Raw genomic sequence first — 20,048 nt, 5'->3', positions numbered from 1 at the left:
AATAGTCACAAAGTAAACATCCGTTTTCAACGAAGAATTATTTAACAAATACAATCGGTGTGTTGAACAGATCATATGTAGGATATCGATCATCGTACTTTCGTCAATGAATATTGTCAAAAAACATGTGAAGAATATTCTGGATAGGACCAGATATCTCAGATCATAACCGTATAAATGGGTTCGTGTTTAGTTCATAAAACAAAGCTTATTGTATGTTTATGACTGGTAGAAATCATCATTTGCTTAAATAATAAAAGAAAAATAATTTCTCAATTAAAACTTTAGGAAAGTTGAGTTATTGTTACTATTGTTATTGTTACTCTTGGTTCATTTTTTTACAGTTAGATTTAGTTGAATTACAATATTTTGTTCGGGGTAATAAAATAGAAAACACATAAAATTGAGAGTAACAATAAAACATAATATCCCTCGTAAAAATACTGTTAGCGTTCCGTTCCTCGGAATGATCTTTCACTGCTGTTCACAAACCTATGTGTATATATATTGATCTGAACAGCAAGTAAATACATGGTTATTATTTCAGATGAAGATAACAAACAGTTATTTATGCTGTTATCAGACTGTTCCAATATTGCTAGAAAATATAGCTTGAACGAAATACATATAACTTTTATCCGCTTCATTATTGTATAAAGCTTTAAAAATCATTATTTACTTTAATAACAGAGCTTAGCGAAAATATTGCTTATTGTTATTTTGTTTAAATGAATTGATATAAAAATTATGAAATGGCCTTTTTTCGGTATATTTATATACATCAATCGTTCGGCCAAATACTCGTACTACCTCAAATATTAATTTTCTTTTCAATATATAGCGGATATTTGTCTCTGTTGAGAGAATACGCGATTAAAATGTGGATTTGTCCTACTTTGATGAGTAATATATATCATTTGCACGAAAAACCAACATATTTGTTTAACATTACATAAGACGTAAATAAACAGCAATTTTGACTGTTTTCGTCGAGGAGCGTCGAAAATACTGCAACAAATATTCAAGTTTGTGGTCAACATTGCTTTGAACATTTTTAAGAGAAATAATGATATTTGAATCAAGATATGTGTCATTTAGAATTAGCTTTCATGTAAATTTACAAAATTTACGGATTATAAACAGTTATACAGTGATAACAGTGATATGGATTTTATCACACGGATAAAACACAGTTTCTAACTTGTTAACATAAAATAATATACGGTTATAATAAACTGTTAGTATAATACTGAATTCTATTGGACAATGTCACAGCTGTCAAAATTATCGGTGCTATCCGAGTCTGGTATACATTATGTAGCTGTGTAATCAGTATTGTTCTCACCAATGGGTAATGTCCTCATTATTGAATACCACATTTTTTGATATTTTGACAGAACTTTGTTTCTTTTAATTACAATATACATTTGACATTAATTTTTTGGGACCTCTAAAAATTGTATCCGGTGCAATATGCATTAGAATTAAACTCTTTGGACTGATACATTTTATATTCCTTTGATATTAATGTTTGTCAGGTCTGTGTGTAAGTGAATACTAGTTTTTGAACTTGCTTTAAGGTAAGCCAACATCCAGCATCCCATATATTGCATGACATTGTCATAATCGAGTTGGAATATGGAATCATAAATTTGTCTTACCAGTCACATAAAAGACGGCATACTGTCTCGCAGGTTTGACATCTTTCTGAGTTGATATATGATTAACAATGTATAGTGTTTTACCCCGAAAGACTGTGAGCGTATTATACGTGCATTTTATAGCATAAGAAGTATATGAGTGAGATTATTTTGAGAATTAAAGATATTATGATTACCATACCATAAAAATCGCACTGTGCATCAGTTCTTTTAAAGGCACACTTTGCCTCAGGAATTCATATTTTTTTACATTCCTTAGAAATGCTTTTTAATATTTTTTTGTGAATGGATGAAGAGAATATAACATGTTTTTTTCTGCCGAAGAAATAGCACTGAACATGTAGTAATGTGTCGTAAAGGTAGCAAAATGTAAACAAAGTAGTATTTTGACTTCGATATAAAATACCAATTCACCATAATTAAACCAATTGCCAACATAACAAAAGCGGCAAAAGATGTTTATGTATATGGCAAATGTTGTATTGTTTTGAAAATTGTATAATAATAACAAAATAAAAAGGTTTTTGAGAAATAAAAAAAAGATAGCACTTCTGACGCATACTGTGCCTTTAAGCTTTTTGAAATACATTTGTTAGAGGAAATAATTATACTAATTGCGAGATTTTAATTCAATTATCTTGTCAAGAAGAAGTATTTAAATAAGGGGGAAAACTCGTCTTATTAAATACAAGGTAGTCCATTCGTTGACCCTTTGTTAATCAATAAGTAACCATACTGCTTTTATATTGAAGGTAAAAGTTCTCATACAGTAACATGAAGTTATTTTCTAGAAAACCCAAAATAATCATCATATAGAACGATTTGAGCAACTAGAATCTATTTTGAAATATAAAATTATGAAGGGTACGCAGCATTTATTTATGAAATAGATATCAATTCTGAGTGCATTGTTGTAGAATAATGCACGGTTTGAGTTCAAATGCGTAGTAATATAATCACGAAGGCCGATAGGCCTGAGTGATTAATTACAAAGCATTTGAACGAAAAACGTGCATCATTTAAGAAATAATATATCCCAAACAGTGATTTTATCGCTCAGTAACATCACTGTTTGGAGTTCGGATGCGAGGAATTATATCACGAGGGCGTAGCCCGAGTGATATAATGATGCGCATCCGAACGACAGATAAAATCTCTGATTTGGATATATTATTTCGATTCTAACACGACATCAACAAATAAATGTTGCCGTACTTGATAGTTAAGCAAATTTGCGCCTGATTTTTTTCCGTACTTATTTTCAGCGCGTCGTATTTTTAGTGGTTACGTCACGTGTATAATGATTACGTCACATGTCTAAATATAGAACGTCAAACTGTGCATCTGTTGCATAATAACACACACTTTCTGTTCTTCTATGTTCAATAGGGAAAAATACGGGTCGTGTTAGAATATACAATAGTGCACGACGAATTAATATCTATTTCCATTCTAACACGTCAAGAAAGAATATAATTATTATTATAAAGTCGGACTTTATGTTTGGTGGTTAAATTTGTTTTCGCCTCAGAGTTTCCAATAAAAACGTTCTTTAAAGGCTGTTCCAGTGGGTTGAAAAAAACTGTCATTCAATCTACCGTGTGTAGAAACATTTTCAGAATAACGAATTTTGAAAACGTTGATAAAACTTTGTATGTTTATTTTATTTCACTCTTAGACTATATTTTTTCAAGCGAAATACAAATTATTAAAAGTGGAATAAATGTAAAACTTAACTCGTTTGCGACATTAAAATAGCGTACTTGATTTGATTGTTTTGCACGTGCTGTTTGGCGCTACATTGTGACGTCACGTCAACAACACTTTAAACGTCTGTACAGCGTTAACGACTGAATTAAAGATACTGGTGTTCGGATTCATTTCCTTAGTTAGACCATTTTCTTTCATTCTAGATAGTTTTCACAACAAAATTCGACAAAAAATGTTTTTATTTATAAGATTTTTCAAACAAAATGGCGCCCTCAATGTGAAAATACACAGGGAAATAATAAGAACGGCGAGTGCATTGTTGTAGAATAATGCACGCTTCGGGCCTTCTTTGTTTATATAGAAAAAAATTCCGATAGTGTTAGAATCTTGTTTTAAGCATGAAATACTTGTGTCGTGTCAAATGTTTTGTTAATTTGTTGATTTCCAGTCGATGGTCAATGGGCAAACTGGTCCAGCTGGACCTCATGTGACGTCACGTGTGGCAATGGGAGGCAATTACGAACAAGACGGTGTACAAATCCAATGCCCGAGAATAAAGGAAAGGATTGTATTGGAGAAAGTTTACAGATTAATCGATGTTCAAAAGAAAGCTGTACAGGTAAGGAATAATAGATGAAATAACGCGATAATTGTATTTGTTTCTACCACAGACGCATCCTGTCCCAATGTGATAGGCCCCTGTAAATACTCCATCAAAACTATTTTAATATTTAAACACGAATTGGACATCTGTTACAAAGATAAAACTGGTTTTCAAACATTTTTACATACATGAGAAAAATACCGTATACCATTAAAGCTCAATACGTTTGGGTCAGATCCTGCCCCCAACGCGATATGCCCCTGTAAACACTATATCAAAACTAATTTAATATTTAAACACGAATGGGACATCTGTTACAACGATAAAACTTGTTTTCACACATTTTACATATATGAAAAAATACCGTTTACCATCAAGTCTCATTGAAGTTAACATTGCAGACGCCAAAATGTAAACAGTCAAACCAATACGCGACCTGAGCCTAGCATGTTTGCGCTCTCGTTTCGATTTTTGAGCCGGGACTAAACACTATAATTTTCTCACGACGAAACTTGTATCAAAATCGTCACTTTAGGGAGACCCAATATGACCGTCAAATTAAAATATTTATATTGTACCTTATAGAATAACAAACTTGGGAAACAACACACTGTGCATATTTGTATTAGCATTTTTACAATAAATGTCTTTTAAACGAGCGCTTGCAGATAATACCATGACATGACGTATTTAATAATATAAGGTTTTATTAGTTTTTTTTTATTTTGGAGTCTGTAATCTTTACTTTAATGAGACTTGATGGTAAACGGTATTTTTTTCATATATGTAAAAATTGTTTGAAAACCAGTTTTATCGTTGTAATGGATGTCCCATTCGTGTTCAAATACCAAAATAATCGTGATAGAGTGTTTACAGGGGCGTATCACGTTAGGCCCCATCTACAGTTGATTAGCAATTATCCGTTTTAGCCCGTACGTTTTCAAACGACGGAAGAAATTTCGAAGATTCATTCCGAAAATGTTTTTGTGCAGAATGTATTAGGAGCTCTGATAGAAAGTGTGTGCAAATAATTAACATTGAAATTGCCCTTTTAAAACGCATTAAGAAACTAGAGCGATCGTCTTCCAATTATACATTTCGATCCTATTCTCTATTAAATACAGACCGCGTACCAACTCCATTATGCTAATGTTTCTTACTAAACCATGATAATATGGAATAGTAAATTGTAAAGTCAAGTACCTCAAAACAGTCCTTTAAATATAAATGTTTTGCTTAAAATCTTTTTTCATCGGACTGCATTTGAACCGAAATCGTTGAAGGGCAAATGATTTAAAGCCGGGGACCTTCACCATTCACCGGAGGCCCCTTTACTTCATGCATTTTATTTAATGTTAAGTTTGTATAAGGTAAGTCAATGTTGTCAAAATGTATATGTGTATTATATATTCCAGCATTCAAGTCTGCATTTTCTGTCCAAAGACCAAAAACCTATAGCAACATCAACGGAATTTCAAAACTGACCTTTTCAATTACCATTTACCAGTATGGCAATGATTTTAGTATCTCGACAGGAACTTACACATGTAGCAAATCCGGTGTGTACCATTTCTCTGTTACATTGGTAAAGAAACGGGCATCATCGAGGGTTGATAGTGTATATTGTCGACTTTACAAGAATAGACAGTCTCTAATCTATATAGCTGTTGATCCAACTGACGACTCAACAGACAAAGGAAACGCTGCTATATCCCAGTCTATCGTGATAAATCTTAACGTTGGGGACACTGTGTACCTTACTAAATGCAGCGATCCAAGCACATACATGGAATATTGGTCTTCGTTTACTGGATTTCTCCTGTATCCCAACAATTGAATTTTGTGTCCAGAAAAAAATAATGATCTAAACTAAATCTGTTCTTTCGAATAATTCTTTTTCCAATACAGTATTTAGAAAAAAAATGACATTTTTTTGTCTTTGGTCGTGAAATACGTGTATTAAATATTTTGTTATGACATTACAGGCACGTTTTCTAAAAAAGTGAATTCATCCTATTATGAAACTAAAGCGGACCAACAAAGTTGTTGACGAATTAGGTAAATTGAGTTATTTTAAGTTAGAGCTTGATGCTTAGTAACGCATTTAATAAGGTTTACTAGACTTACTGACAGTACTTGTTAACAAAACTTTCTTCTGAAATTGTGCTTCTGCTGAAGGCAACAGTCAGGAAAAGAGAGAAATTTTTATTAAACTTATAAAAGAGTGATTTGTTGACATTTGATGGGCTAATTCTTATTTCTCACTTATTGTATTTTTCATTATATTGTTAAAGAAAGTGTGTACATGTAAGACTCTCGTTATCTCGAAGTCATCGGGACCGTCCAAAAATATCGAGGTAACGAAATGTCGAGATAAACATATTAGAGTTTGAATAAGGCAGAAACTGATTTTTAGAAAAGACATGTGCATACCTTATGTCAAATAAACTATGATATCCCCATGTCTTGTTTTCATAGGCTAGTCAATATTTAACAAAGTAACATTAGCGGATGTTTACAAGCGGAATTACGGGTTTCTGTGATAAAAACACATAGTGACGTTTACTCAGTAATACACCAATATAGTGAAAACATTGTTTTCAGGGTGGTTGATCCGGAGATCCATCCGAGTTATTTATCGGGTTTTTCTCGAGATTGTTCGACCGCTGATTGATTTGGTGGTGATGTTCTGAAACAATATTGCAACGATAGCGTTTCTATACTTTTACTATTTCATTTACATTTAAAGTCGTAATGAATTGATACAGTGTTCGAATATTTATAAAGAACGTAAAATTCACTCATTTTGGACATAAAATCAATCAACGCGCTAAATAAATTAACTTTTATAAAAACAGCATAACATGTTACAAACATAATCATCATTATAACACGCGCTATTGAGCAATTATCGTCTAGTTTGTGTTTTTCACATGTCTGAAGGGAACAGACGAAAGAAAACTATAAGTCGAGATAAACAAAGGATAATAGTTTCAAAATAACTGTTGGGGCTGAAATTGTACATCGAGATACTGATAATTTCGAAATTAAAATATCGAGATAAACAAATATTTCCTATATAGATTAAGAAGGAAGAAAATCGGGACTTTCAAAATTTCATCGAGATAACGAAATATCGAGAAAAGCTATGTCGAGATAACGATAGTTGATGTATTTATCAAATAAATAAATTTGTGAACGAGAGTTAGATGTAACAATATCACTACCCAAAACGGTTAACACAAATCGATAACCGAGTTCTGAATCTACACCTATGCTCGAATATCGTAATTTTATTAGGTTTTCTATTTGACTTTACTTTACCTTTTTACTGTTGTTAGCATTAATTTGAAAGCATCATTTAACTTTACGAATATACATAATATTTTATACCAATTTCAGTCAAATTCCCTAAGAAAACCCGAGAAAGTCTATAAAGTATAATTCATTTAATGAAATCATTTCTAGTGGATGACCATTAGATACGTTTGTCCAGCTGAACCACTTGTGGTAATTAATGAAACATATCAACTGGCAAGAACATACAAATAAAGGATGAGATTATGTTGGGGAAATATTTGAGATGAGGATGAGTGTAAGTCAATACACAGCAGGGCTTCCATGAGTGGAATCTCTGGAGACATTTACTCCTGATTTTAGACTTCTTTACCAATATAATGAGACTTCTAAGGTCAGGCATTTTCTCTTTCTGACTTCCAAATTTTGACACTTAATGGAAGACCTGAGACAGCTTTTAAGGAGTAAGCGTTTTTATCTACAGGTTCTTATTTGGTTTTGAAACGTCATAAAACGACAACTAGGACAAGTTAAGTTATCTATTGTAACGTGCACGGGCTATCTGTTATATATATTTGTTTTCTTATGGCTACTTTGCCAGTTGATTGGGTTACAAATGATTATAAAATAATTTGTTTAAACTTTGGAATCAAGTTTAATTAAATATTGTTTATAACAGTAACGTACCTATATAGTTGATGTGTTTTACTTGAACTTTATATAAAACTTAGGTCTCAATTTTTAGGCTATTTAATATACATTTATATAATAACCACGTGAATATCGAGTTTTAAATTTATACTTTAGTATTAACAATTACACCTAACGCAATGTTAAAGTGATGCAATTGATAAACTTCGTAAATAGTGCAAGATTCCAAATAATTAATCTAAAATATTAATTAATAATTTCGGTGATATTGACACTTCGGCAGCTAGGCAGATACTGACTGTCCATGTGTGTGTATTTGAGTTATTTATACTCGCCACTGGTTGCCCAAATGGGCGAGTCCTCCAGAAGAGAATCAGCCATTTTATATTTTGAAGGATAGTGCAAGATACAGATACAGAAAGATGTCCCAATTCAAGAAGCTTCTCCTGGTTCTTTAGCGTGCCAAGTGTTAAAGCACTCATACATGGGACCTCGATTAGAAGTCTCATCCGAAAGACTAGTAATTAAAGTTGGCCAGCCCAAGAATCGAAATCACAATGTGTGTTTTTAAGTTTGTTGATACTCGGCGCCGGAATAAACCATATGTCCAAGAATATAGCATCCTTGTCGGTCCACTATGATAGTCTCATCGGGGACGTCTTTTTCATGCTGAATCTTCGGTAGCCTGTTCTTCGTTCAGTGGTGGTGAAGGAGACGACAATACTGCCAAGGCAACAGCTTCCTGACCAACGATAATACAAAAACGGCATTTGTTAGCCCCAACCCTCCAAAGTTAGTCACGACAGGTCAACCAATCACCTCTGGTACATAAGGTGACTTGATCTTGTGCCTTCTCCGCGACGTGCACGCCTCCGGAGGGATTTTGAGAAGACCCACAATGCACTGCTTTGAGCTCTATTTATACCCAATAAAGTAGTTATATTTTACTGACATTGAGGAAATCAAACATCCAAGAGATATGAATTTCGGGTCGAATATTGGTACGAATGGTATTGAGTTCGAATAATTTTAGGGACGAATTGTTCTGATATTTTACAAATGATAGTAATTTGCTAGTATATATATCAAATAATGGCGAAAGGTTTTTACTTTACTTTTAAAGACAAGATTACATATTTGTTTATAATTTAACTTATCGGCAATAAATGTATAAAACCACTAAATATCATAAAAAATCTACGTCATAACACTATTTTATATAACATTTCAAACGTTGAAAGATAATGTATTTGTGAATTTGTAAAGTTAACTGGATCCATAGTGGTTTTTAAATGTTCTATTTGTGTAACCTTGCGTCTACTATTAAAATATCTAATATAATTTTATAATATCAAATACATGTATCTATTTTGAGTTTTATTTGATGATAAAGTTTGACATGTATGTACCATGTTTTTTATATTTAGTAGAGCATGTCAAAAGGACTCGACTTTAATTGTTTGACATGGCGGGACTGGAAGTATTATTTCTATCATTTCGAAATTTAAACCGTTTGAATTAGTCTATATGATCATTTTCAAAAACATCAGGTTATTTGCTCAATTTCTTTTGACATGATTGTACTGGACAGGACTTCGGAGTGCATCTTAAAATAACCCGACTTTGTTATTCAAAATAGTCATTTTTATTTTGCTAAAGACGTGAAAACGCTATATCTATGTAAATATTATAAATTTTGTGTGTCCTTAAATGAGTTCCCTGGAATATGTTTAGAGGAGGTGTGGCAGTGAGGTCAACGCGTCAGGCTAGTACTCTAAGGATTGCTGGCCACATTTGTTCAAACCCCTTGATGATCATTGCTAAGTGCTGGTTCCAGAAACGGATTTGAGTGATTCAATAAGCTTATAACTTCCAAAACAATCGAACTAAAATGAATTATTTTAAACTAAACTGAATACGTTTAACTGTTCTGGAAATGTTAATTCTTTTATTATTTCATACTTGGTAATTGATCAAACATTTCTAATTCGCTTTAATGATGAATCTCTTTTACTCAAAGCATACAAGAATACGTTTACTTAAAATATTCTAACTACTTCCAGTGGGCGTTCAGGGGGCACATCTTCACGTAGAGGTAATTGTGAATTCATGAAATTGAAATCGTGAAGTTCAAAAACTCGAATACATGGAGATGAATTCGTGAAGTTGAAATCGTGAAAACATGAAGTTGAAATCGTGAATTCTGTATGCTGAAATCGTGAATTCATAAAGTTGAAATTGTGAATTCGAGAAGATGAACCCGAGAAGTCAGGAAGTCTTTCGTATTATACTGACAAATTGCAGTACTTTTTGTAGCCGTTTCATTTTCAGTAAATGGACATGTTATATATATTTAGTTACCATGACAGCATTAACACACTGACCTTGACATTGAAGCCACTGACGTATCATGGTTACAGCAGATGTCAAGCCGGATGTCTTCATGGGATTGTTGTCTTTCTCATAAACTTTACTGGATTGCACTTCCATTATATCATATAATGTTTTGAGTTTTGAAAATTTGTAATAGATTTGTTATATTAGTTTAAACCTAGATTATAATTATATAGATTAAATAATTTCTTTTTTACAAGCTGATATTCTATTAACACCAATGTGTATTGGTAGACCATAATATTGTATATTCAGCTATTCCAATATTTATGGTATCTTATAATACATTATAATAGCAGTTTTAAGTGCAATCTTTGAACACTAACTCTGAATGGCATTTTACTGACGAAAGTGATGGTTACTCACCTGGTTATTCAGAAAATAACTAGACACTCACCGTATAGAAGTGCTGGACCTATCAAACCATTTATTTGTCAATGTTCTTTTATTATTTAGGTCCCAGTGTTCTTTTATTATTCAGGCCCAAATGTTCTTTTCTTATCCAGGCCCCATGTTCACCAAAAAGGACCAAACGTCCTGACTATATTGAAACTAACATTGGTCATATCAGGCTTAAATGGTAGGGTACATAAACACAATGTTAAAACATTTTGATTAGCAAAGAAACAACATTTTGAACAGGTAAGTGTTTGTAAGCAAACGTTAATGAATTTAAATTTGACTGGTGCCACACAGTCACGCGACAGATTTAATGGTATTAATGACTAATGATTAAATACTAACCAATTTAGTGGTTGAAATCAATTAAGTGCGAGTATGATACGCTGATTAAACGGAGTGGTATTAAATGAAAGGTTGGTGCAGATTTAAAGTATCAAAGATTATGAAAATAAAAACGATTTGGTTGGATAAAATATTATATTTCAATACATAGTTTTAGATAAAATTTATGGCTGATATATAGAAACATAACACTGCAAAATACAAGGATAATTCATACAAAGTAAGGATCAATTTTAGGATCAAGCACAAAATTTCGATCAACTTGTAAAGTTATGATATTTTTATTTTTCTAAACTTCCACAAAGATGCTAGTTAGTTCCACAGGCAGTTGGTGCGTGGTTCTTTTAATTTCATCCATATTATATACTTTAAATAATTTGTAGAATATATCAATGAAATTAAAAGCAAGCACCGAGTGCCTGTGGTTAATCAACATGAATCAAATTTATTAGATTTTTAGTGGTTCCAGTATATTGCGGATATGTAAACGCTTTTTAACTTACAAAAAGCCTGAATAAGAATAATAGCTGTTTAAATAACCATGTAAACGTGTTATGTATTTGAAAAGTAAATCGAATTTACTGGAGTCCTGGGATGGACAGTTCCAAATTCAAGCATTTATTAATTTAATATCAAATTAATTTGATAGGTTATATCTGAGCAACCGTTGGTTTGTGTGCTTGTTGTGTAATGTTTTCTTGATATTTATTTTATATAGCTATATTGTCTTATTTAAGGCACATTGTGGCCTAAAAATGCTTTAATTCTCATTTCTTAAAATCTTTCTATTTTTTGGTGTACTTCTATAGTTCTATAGACCCTTTCATTTAAGACCGTATTCAAGTTGTCGCCATTGGATGACGTCATTGGGGGATACGATGGACAATGCCAATACGATAAAGTACAATAATAGAGGGATATAAAGATATACCGATCTTTGGATTCAACGTAAGAAAATGACTCGGTGTTAATGCAATTGTAGAGTTTACATCATCACCAATATAGACTAAAGGTCTTGAGTTCACTACGGCTTCAATTTCTTTGATAAGTGTTTGAGCTTGAATGATAGTTAAGAGTTTTCGCCCCACACCTTTTCTGAATGATCTTTTTACAAGACCGACTAACCTCTCGTAAAATCCTCCCATCCAGGGCGCGAGCTCTATTATAAACTTCCATTGGATGTTTGCATTTGCAGAGTAGCTTTGAACATCATGACTATGTAATATACAATGCCATATCTTATCTATCACTAAACTAGCGGCTTTAAACTGCTTTGCATTATCACTAATTATATGCGATGGAGTACCTCTTTGAGCTATGAAACGACGATAACCTAAGAGAAATTCTTCTGTGGTCATGTCACAAACTAGTTCAAGGTGCACAGCACGAGTTACTAAGCCGTAAGCATACCCATGCCTTTTTCTCGTCACCTGTTGTAGTTTTCAAGTACACTGGACCAAAATAGTCTAGTCCTGTTCTTGAAAATGGTACTGATTCTGTCACTCTTGACCTCGGTAGACAACACAATGGTGGCATTTTATAGCAACCACCTTCGTGGCGTCTGCAGACAACACACTTATTTCACACTCTTTTCACTGTTGCACGACCATGTAAAATCCAGAATCTTTTCCTCGTTGTTGCAAGCGTCTGCGAAACACCGCTATGTAGTAGCTCTTTATGCGTTTTTTCCACAATCAATTCAGTCAAATGATCGTTTCTTGGAAGAAGTATTGGTTGTCTGGCACCTTCACTTAAATTCGCATTTTCAAGCCTTCCAGTGCATCTTAATAACCCTTGTCCATCAAGAAATATCCCTAATTGTTGTTGTCTATTTGTACCTTTATAGCTCGAATAGAATTGATGTCACTTTGAAAATGAGTTTCTTGAATATGCTTAATCCACATGTTCTCAGCTTCTAACAATTCTTCACATTCTAAATAAACATATTTTCTTTCAACTTTCTTTAGTTTCTGTATGAATCGCAACACAAAAGCTGTTACTCTTAGCAGATTGTAAGAGAAGAAAATCTTTAACTGTCAATGTCAAATGGAGGATTATTACTATGTTCTTCCGCATTAATTTTAGTTTGCATTAACATTGTCTCTTTATTGTCTTGTCTTGTTTGTTTGTTCTTCCATTTCAACTATTTGTGAGCTATCATCGTTTTTTTGATAATCGGTTGGCCAATCAGAGGTAGGCTTCAACAACCATTTAGGACCGTGCCACCAATTAGAGTCAGTTGCTAATGTTTCCAGTGTTGTTCCTCGGGATGCAACATCTGCTGGATTTTCTTTACTTGGTATGTATGTCATGTTAACATCAATGTGCTCTTTGATTTCACTAACTCTGTTCTTTACAAATAACGGTAATTTCTTATCCGACGTAACCCATTGTAAAACACATTTCGAATCTGTCCATAAAAATTGCCTTTCAATGGGCACTCTTAATTGCTCTTTAACAAATTTTAAGCACTTCAGTCCGATCAGAACTGCTAGAAGCTCCAACCTAGGAATTGTTAGTTTCTTAATAGGCGCAAGTCTTGTCTTTGCAAATATTACATTTACATCGGTTGTATTTTTCTCTGAAACATGCAGATATATCACTGTTGAGAATGCCTTTTCCGATGCATCACAGAAACATAACAATAAGTATTTCTTAGAATGTCCTGTGAACGCACAAACGCATCTTTGAATTTGCAACGTGTCTATTTTGCGAATATCTATTAAAATAGACAACCATTTTTCTTGATCTTCTTTAGTCAAATTGTCATCCCAGTCGATATTTTTCTGCCATTATGATTGAATAAACACTTATCCTCGTAAGAGTACTGGTGATAGCAAGCCAAGTGGGTCAAAAACCGACGAAATTGTTTTCAACACAGTACGTTTTGTCCACTCCGGTTCATTTGATTTGTTTTTTGGACCTGCTATTGTAACTGTATCTTCATTGACATTCCAATGATGTCCAAGTACTTTAACACTTTTCGTATCGGCTCTGTCTTCCTTTGGAATGAATTTATTTACAAAATCACTATTGGTAATCCATTCCCGTAAATTCATCGAGGCATCTGCAAACATTGCCTTTGAATTTGTATGTAGCTGTATTGCTTCACTTGTGTTTTCAGCTCCGGTGATAACATTTTCTACATAAATGTTGTTTCTTAGATTTTCTGCAACTGGATTTTCATAACATTTTAAATGGAAGTCTACCGTTGCTCCTAATAAGAACGGACTACTGATTACTCCAAAAGGAATCCTACAAAATCTGAATTCTTGTATATTGTCAGTAACTACAGTAGGATTTTTACAGTCTTTCAACCAAAGAAATCTTGTGACATCACGCTGACTAGGTTTTAATCCAATTTGCAAAAATGCTTTTTCTATATCGGCAACGATTGCTATTGGATGCATCCTGAATCGTAGTAACATACTACAGAGGTCCTGTAGCATTACTGGTCCCTTTTACATGCACTCATTTATACTTTTATTTTCTTTTCTTGTTCTCGCCGAAGCATCGTTTACTACGCGTATCTTAGTTGTTGTTTTCTGCGGTGTGATAATAGCATGGTGTGGCAAATAATGTACCAAACCATCTACTGGTGATTTTTCAACTTTCTCTATAACACCTTTACTTAGCTGATCTCTCATAACTTTATCATATTTCATCATCAACTCAGGTTTTGTTTTTAGTTTATTAACACAGCTTTTTAAGCGACCTATTGCCAAGTCCCTGCTCACAGGTAAATCAGGAAAATTCTTCAGTCCAAGGCCACGTGGTATCGGCCATTTTCAAACTGGACTGTATCCTGAAACATTTTCATTGCATGTTCATCATCTGAAATATTTTGTTTTTCTATAATACCTATTGACTCCACATTTCAAAAGTCTTCTAAATTTGGTTTCACAGGTACAACACTATCCACATCGGCAAATAAACTTGTATTTGTTGCATTATTACCATGCGTTAGAATAAGCATACATGGGCCATCGCTATCTTGATCAGAGGTTCTTCCGGTAAGGATCCATCCTAACTTGAACCCAAGAAGGAACAAACAAGGATTTAGTTCGATCTTTTGACACAGAATAAAATCCAAATAATAGTCGTTACCAACTAACATTTCTATTGATGATGTTTCGTTTCTAGTTGGTAATGTATCAGCTAAATCAACACTTCCAATAATATGTTTAACATGCTCCTTATTCAAAACGCCTGCTGGACTTCGATGCAAATTGCCACTTATTGTCGGAACTATGTTCACACTGATTGAATGGTATTCACCATTTTTCAGTTTAACATCAATGTTAGCACATTTTGTGTTAATGCATTGTGTACTATTATTACCAAACGTTACAAGTTTTATTTCCTGTTCTCCCGTTACTTTGAGATGTAACTTTCTTGCTAAGTTTTCAGTTATATATGACCGATGAGATCCAGAGTCCAACAAAAGTCTAACAGACTGTGTTGCAGAGGTATCTGGATTTTTGATATCTGTAATCGCCGTCTGCATTAGAACCATTTCACTTGACGACACGAGAACATTTTCCTCAGAATTTTCAGTCTCTTTATATTCTGTTTCTTCGTTTGCTAAATGCGTCATTGATTCCTTCACCTTGAATTTTTGAGGACACAAACTTCTGTGATGCTTGTTCACTTCACCACAGTGTGCACAAATTTTGTTTTTCTTACATTCACTTGATTTGTGACCTGTCTTTAAACACTTGAAGCAGCTGTCTTTCAATTGCTGTTTTCTTTCATTTATAGTTCGGCATTGTGTGCACTTATCGCTCCAATGTTTCTGCTGACAATAACTACATTTATCTGCATAATTTTCAGTCTGTTGTCTTTGTGTAAGTTGCTTAGGGTTATTCACTGTAAGCACATGAGCAGAACTTGAATAAATTCTTGATTGTGCTGATTTCGAATAACTCCTCGGTTGGGGTGAATTTGTATTATTTCTTGACTGAGCTGAATATGTATAGCTCCTTAGTTGAGCTGAATTTTGCTTGTATCCTGATTGAATAGATGATGCATGTATTCTCTTTTCCAACACATTATCTTTCTTTTCTGCTCTTTCCCTGGCAAGAATATATTCATTCAAACGTTTTCGAAGCTTGTCTATACTCCACTCATTGTTTGACCCATTTGATATTTCTAACTGAACAAGAACTTCCTCAGGTAGTTTAGCTCGTATCATTGACACAAACACAGCTTGATCAATATCTTGATGTAACACTTCTAGACTGCGTAAATGCCTTTCAACTGTATCGAGCAAGCTTCTTAAACTTCCGGTTTTATTCGATGCTGGCTCCAAATTGATTAATTTATTGTAATGTAAGTCAACTTCTTCTTGCACTTTTCCAAATCTTTCCCTTAAGATATCGATTGCAATTTTATAATTAGCGTCCGATAATGTTAGACCTGAGATCGCACGTTGAGCCTCTCCGAATACTTTATTTCGTAAATAATTGAATTTTTCACTATTTGAAAGTGATTGATTCTCATGCACTGAACATTTAAATGAATCCCAGAATTCACTCCATTTTGTATTATCTCCTCCAAATGATATTAAATCTAGTTTAGGTAATTTTGTAGAAGAATGTTTACCTTTGTTTACTTCAATGTCCAGTAGTCTTTCTTGTTGTTGAATTTGTAGCTGCATGAGTTTTTGCATGTCCTTGTGTAGTGCCATAAAACTCATCTGAATGTGTTTCTACACTTGATTCACTTTTAACATGTTTCATTTCACTCTTCTCTTTTTCGTTGAGAAGCATTTCTTTAAATTGTTGTAGATTTATAGAGCATTCTACAGCTTAAGAACACAGTTCACAATCTTCTTCAGTAATTGTTTCAATTACTTTTGAATCACCTTCTTCGATTGCTGCTGCCAATTTTTCACTTTGAACTTCTAACTTTTCACAATACACTTTTAAAGTTTGAATACATTTATTTGTTTCCAGCACATGTTTCTCAATATTACAGCTTTCGATATCAATACTATAGATCGTTTCCAAAATCAATATTTTTCTGCAGAATATTTCTAAATCTTGTCCTAACACCTTTTAAATGTTTAACACTAGTCATTTTTAGTTTTAGTTGAAGTCACACTCACCTAATAAATGTATCCAAGATAACAAACAATTCTTCACTGAACAATATCCAAATCACAATTCTTATTAAAAGCACTCTCCTTCACTTATTGTATCCACTGAATGTTATCCGCTGAATGTTATCCACTGACTGTTATCCACTGACTGTTATCCGGTTCGCGGGACCATACAATGTGGCGAAATTTAATAACTTTCAGTTTTAGGACTGTATAATTCTATTTCTTTGCCACACATTGGAATTTATTTTATTTTAAGTAAAACACAATAATTTCTTGTTAACTTTCTTTATTTTATAATCCAATTATTTTATTTTATTTTACAGACAATATCCTGAATATCCTCACATGTAATTTTCTCTTAACAACAACTAAACTCACTAAACTAATCCCCAACTAATAACCCCGGTTTCCAATTTCATTCCCTTTATATAGGTAACAATTAACCTGAAAATAGCATGAAACTCGTGATACATGAAATATTTAAGTATCGACTCCGACGGATTCTGACGGAGTTCTTTCAGGTTCCGACGGAGTCTTGACTCAACCGGTCATCAACTGACTCCGATAACTTAATTGTATATATACACTCGCTATTTGCGACACTCCCACCAAAGCGAAATAAACAAAGCATTGCAATAACTTCAAAGTTTTAAGTTCAAATTAAAGTGTTGAAATTTAAACAATATTTATCCTGTATAATCTTATTATGTAATAAGAACATTTTTAAGTATTCAGATATTATACAACCGTTAATATTCATCTATCATATGTAAATTTGATATTATACTAGTAATTACTTATTACAAAATCATTTCAATCAAAATGTTTTCTAACAATATCATTTCCAAGTCAATATATACAGAAATTGAAAAATATACAAAATAAGATCAATATTTTCATGGCAGTCTCAAATTCTTGTGCTCATATTGAAAAGCAACACCAGTCTTTTTTGACATAATTAAACACACGAACACATTTTTTTAGTCTATTTGTCAAACTCAAAATAGTCACACATTCAATATTCTCTCCTAAAACGTATTCTTGTCCTTGACGTATACATAACCTTTGTCTAAATGTAAAGTTCCACACTTTGGTTTGTATTGAGACGTGGCTAGTTCGATTTGTTGATATTCTGGGTCACTGTCTCCTCCACTAGATTCTCCGTCACTTGAAATAATAACCATATCTTCATCACAAAACGTTATTATTGATAGCGTCGTTGTCACTGCCGTCGACGGAAAGATCTGTTTCTTTACTATCAAACAACAGTTGTTATTTTTCATCAACAATACTTTTCAGACGTCGAATTTTCTGTGTTTTGATCATAATGACTGTCAAACGTCGACGTCAATATTATCTCCCTCGGAGAAACTTGTTTACGACACTATAACCGTCCTCCTTCTCACTATCACTTTCAGTTTCACTGTTTTTAATTTCTGTATTTTGTCCAGAATCCTTTTGGTTGCCTATTTATTCCTTTGACGTTAACGTTGACGTTTTACGTTGACATTAACGTCACTTATTGAGTCACAAAATATCATTCTTGACGTTCACTACCACTATTGTTTATTTCAATTGGAACTTCAACATCCTTGCACTCAACACTTTTGCCTGACAATCATTTACGTTTACGTCTCTGACGTCATTTCTACTGACGTCATCATACTGACTGTTGTTTGTTTCATCAAGTATGTTCAAATCGAAAAACTGTCTAAAAAACTGGCCCAAAGTCGTTGTGTGTGTCGTTGTATGACAATAAATCTAATATGGAATCATCGTCGCTGACGTCATCGTAGTATGAGTTCTGTGAATACGCGTTTCCTCTGGTGGCTGATATAGCAGATTCACGTGACTTCAATGATGTGTAGCCATGTTTTAGTATCAAATGTTTGCACAAATATCCCCGACGAATGAATTTGGATGTGCATTCCTCAACAGGACAATTCCAATGTTCAGCCTCTCTGTGTCGTTCTTTAACATGTCGTAGTAGATTTCTCTTATACTTATACATCTTTTGACAAGTATCGCATTGATACATTTTAATATTTTTGCGATTTTTCTAATATTTATCTGTAGGTGTCTACTGTGAAATGATGACACAATACAAAGTTTCTTAATTATTTTATATGCTATTTTCCATGATTTGCACGATTTTTGCGAGAAAAACTTTGGGTAATTTACACAGTAACTATGCTCCGTTGAGGTTATTTGTACATGTCAGTCTTGCGTAAACAAACAAATATCCGGCGGAGCATTCACAGTGTACAATCGTTAACGTTAAAGTGAACATATAGTTTTTAATTAAACTCCGCCTTAACTATATACTTTTTATTCGGATAACTGTTGTTTAATTGCTTTTAACGCTTTTGATGCTGCAGAACGTACATAACGTTCGGACATCTGATAACTTTGCATCTTGTTTTTGTTTCTGTTTGAAACGTATTAATTGCTCTTCAAGCACATTTTCAATCACTTTTTTCTTTTGTAAACTATATCATTTTGAGTCGTTTCAATGGGAAAAAGTAAATTCATTGGACGATTCAGAACATTTCCTGAAGTCAATTTAATTTGACATGATCTTATAGCACCATCTCGACTGACATTTAACTTCTCAATTTTTGCCAGTTTCCAGTTGCCTCGAGAAAAAGTTTTTTTTTACAATAACAATATCTCCAATTGTTGGATTACAGGCGACTGAATACGACTTGCTTTCAGACGTGTTTGCATTCTTTCTCGTAAGCTTAGTAAGTAATCATTCTTCCATATTTGCCAAATTTATTTAAAATTTTTGACCTTTCTTCCAAATTTTCAACAACTTTTTCCGAAGAGCTTTCCTGTTGGCAAATATTCACTGTCATTTTCGTCCGAAACTTGTGGAAAT

At 33.3% G+C, this 20,048-nt stretch overlaps 2 protein-coding genes across 2 annotated transcripts; one reads left to right on the top strand and one right to left on the bottom strand.

Moving 5' to 3' along the window:
- Window positions 1–3,755: 3,755 nt before the first annotated feature.
- Window positions 3,756–6,429, top strand: LOC132745327 (complement C1q-like protein 2). Its single transcript, XM_060734219.1, has 2 exons — window positions 3,756–3,990; window positions 5,391–6,429. Exons 1-2 carry the CDS (start codon window positions 3,915–3,917, stop codon window positions 5,810–5,812), a joined length of 498 nt encoding a protein of 165 aa, XP_060590202.1. The 5' UTR covers window positions 3,756–3,914; the 3' UTR covers window positions 5,813–6,429.
- An 8,509-nt stretch (window positions 6,430–14,938) lies between these two features.
- LOC132745328 (uncharacterized) lies at window positions 14,939–16,759 on the bottom strand. Its single transcript, XM_060734220.1, has one exon. It carries the CDS (start codon window positions 16,757–16,759, stop codon window positions 14,939–14,941), a length of 1,821 nt encoding a protein of 606 aa, XP_060590203.1.
- Between the last annotated feature and the right edge of the window lie 3,289 nt (window positions 16,760–20,048).

The sequence above is a fragment of the Ruditapes philippinarum genome, unplaced genomic scaffold (genome assembly GCF_026571515.1).
Source record: "Ruditapes philippinarum isolate M1 unplaced genomic scaffold, ASM2657151v2 ctg21278_1_1_1_1, whole genome shotgun sequence".
Classification (NCBI taxonomy): domain Eukaryota; kingdom Metazoa; phylum Mollusca; class Bivalvia; order Venerida; family Veneridae; genus Ruditapes; species Ruditapes philippinarum.
The sequence above is the reverse complement of the archived record's forward strand: the minus strand, read 5'-3'. Positions and strand labels throughout refer to the sequence as shown.

What these genes read in the sequence shown, in the direction of transcription:
- LOC132745328 (XM_060734220.1), bottom strand. Translation starts at nt 16,759, where the DNA reads ATGAGTTTTATGGCACTACACAAGGACATGCAAAAACTCATGCAGCTA.
- LOC132745327 (XM_060734219.1), top strand. Translation starts at nt 3,915, where the DNA reads ATGCCCGAGAATAAAGGAAAGGATTGTATTGGAGAAAGTTTACAGATT. An exon ending in TTCAAAAGAAAGCTGTACAG is followed by an intron (nt 3,991 to 5,390) that starts GTAAGGAATAAT and finishes TATATATTCCAG; the next exon opens with CATTCAAGTCTGCATTTTCT.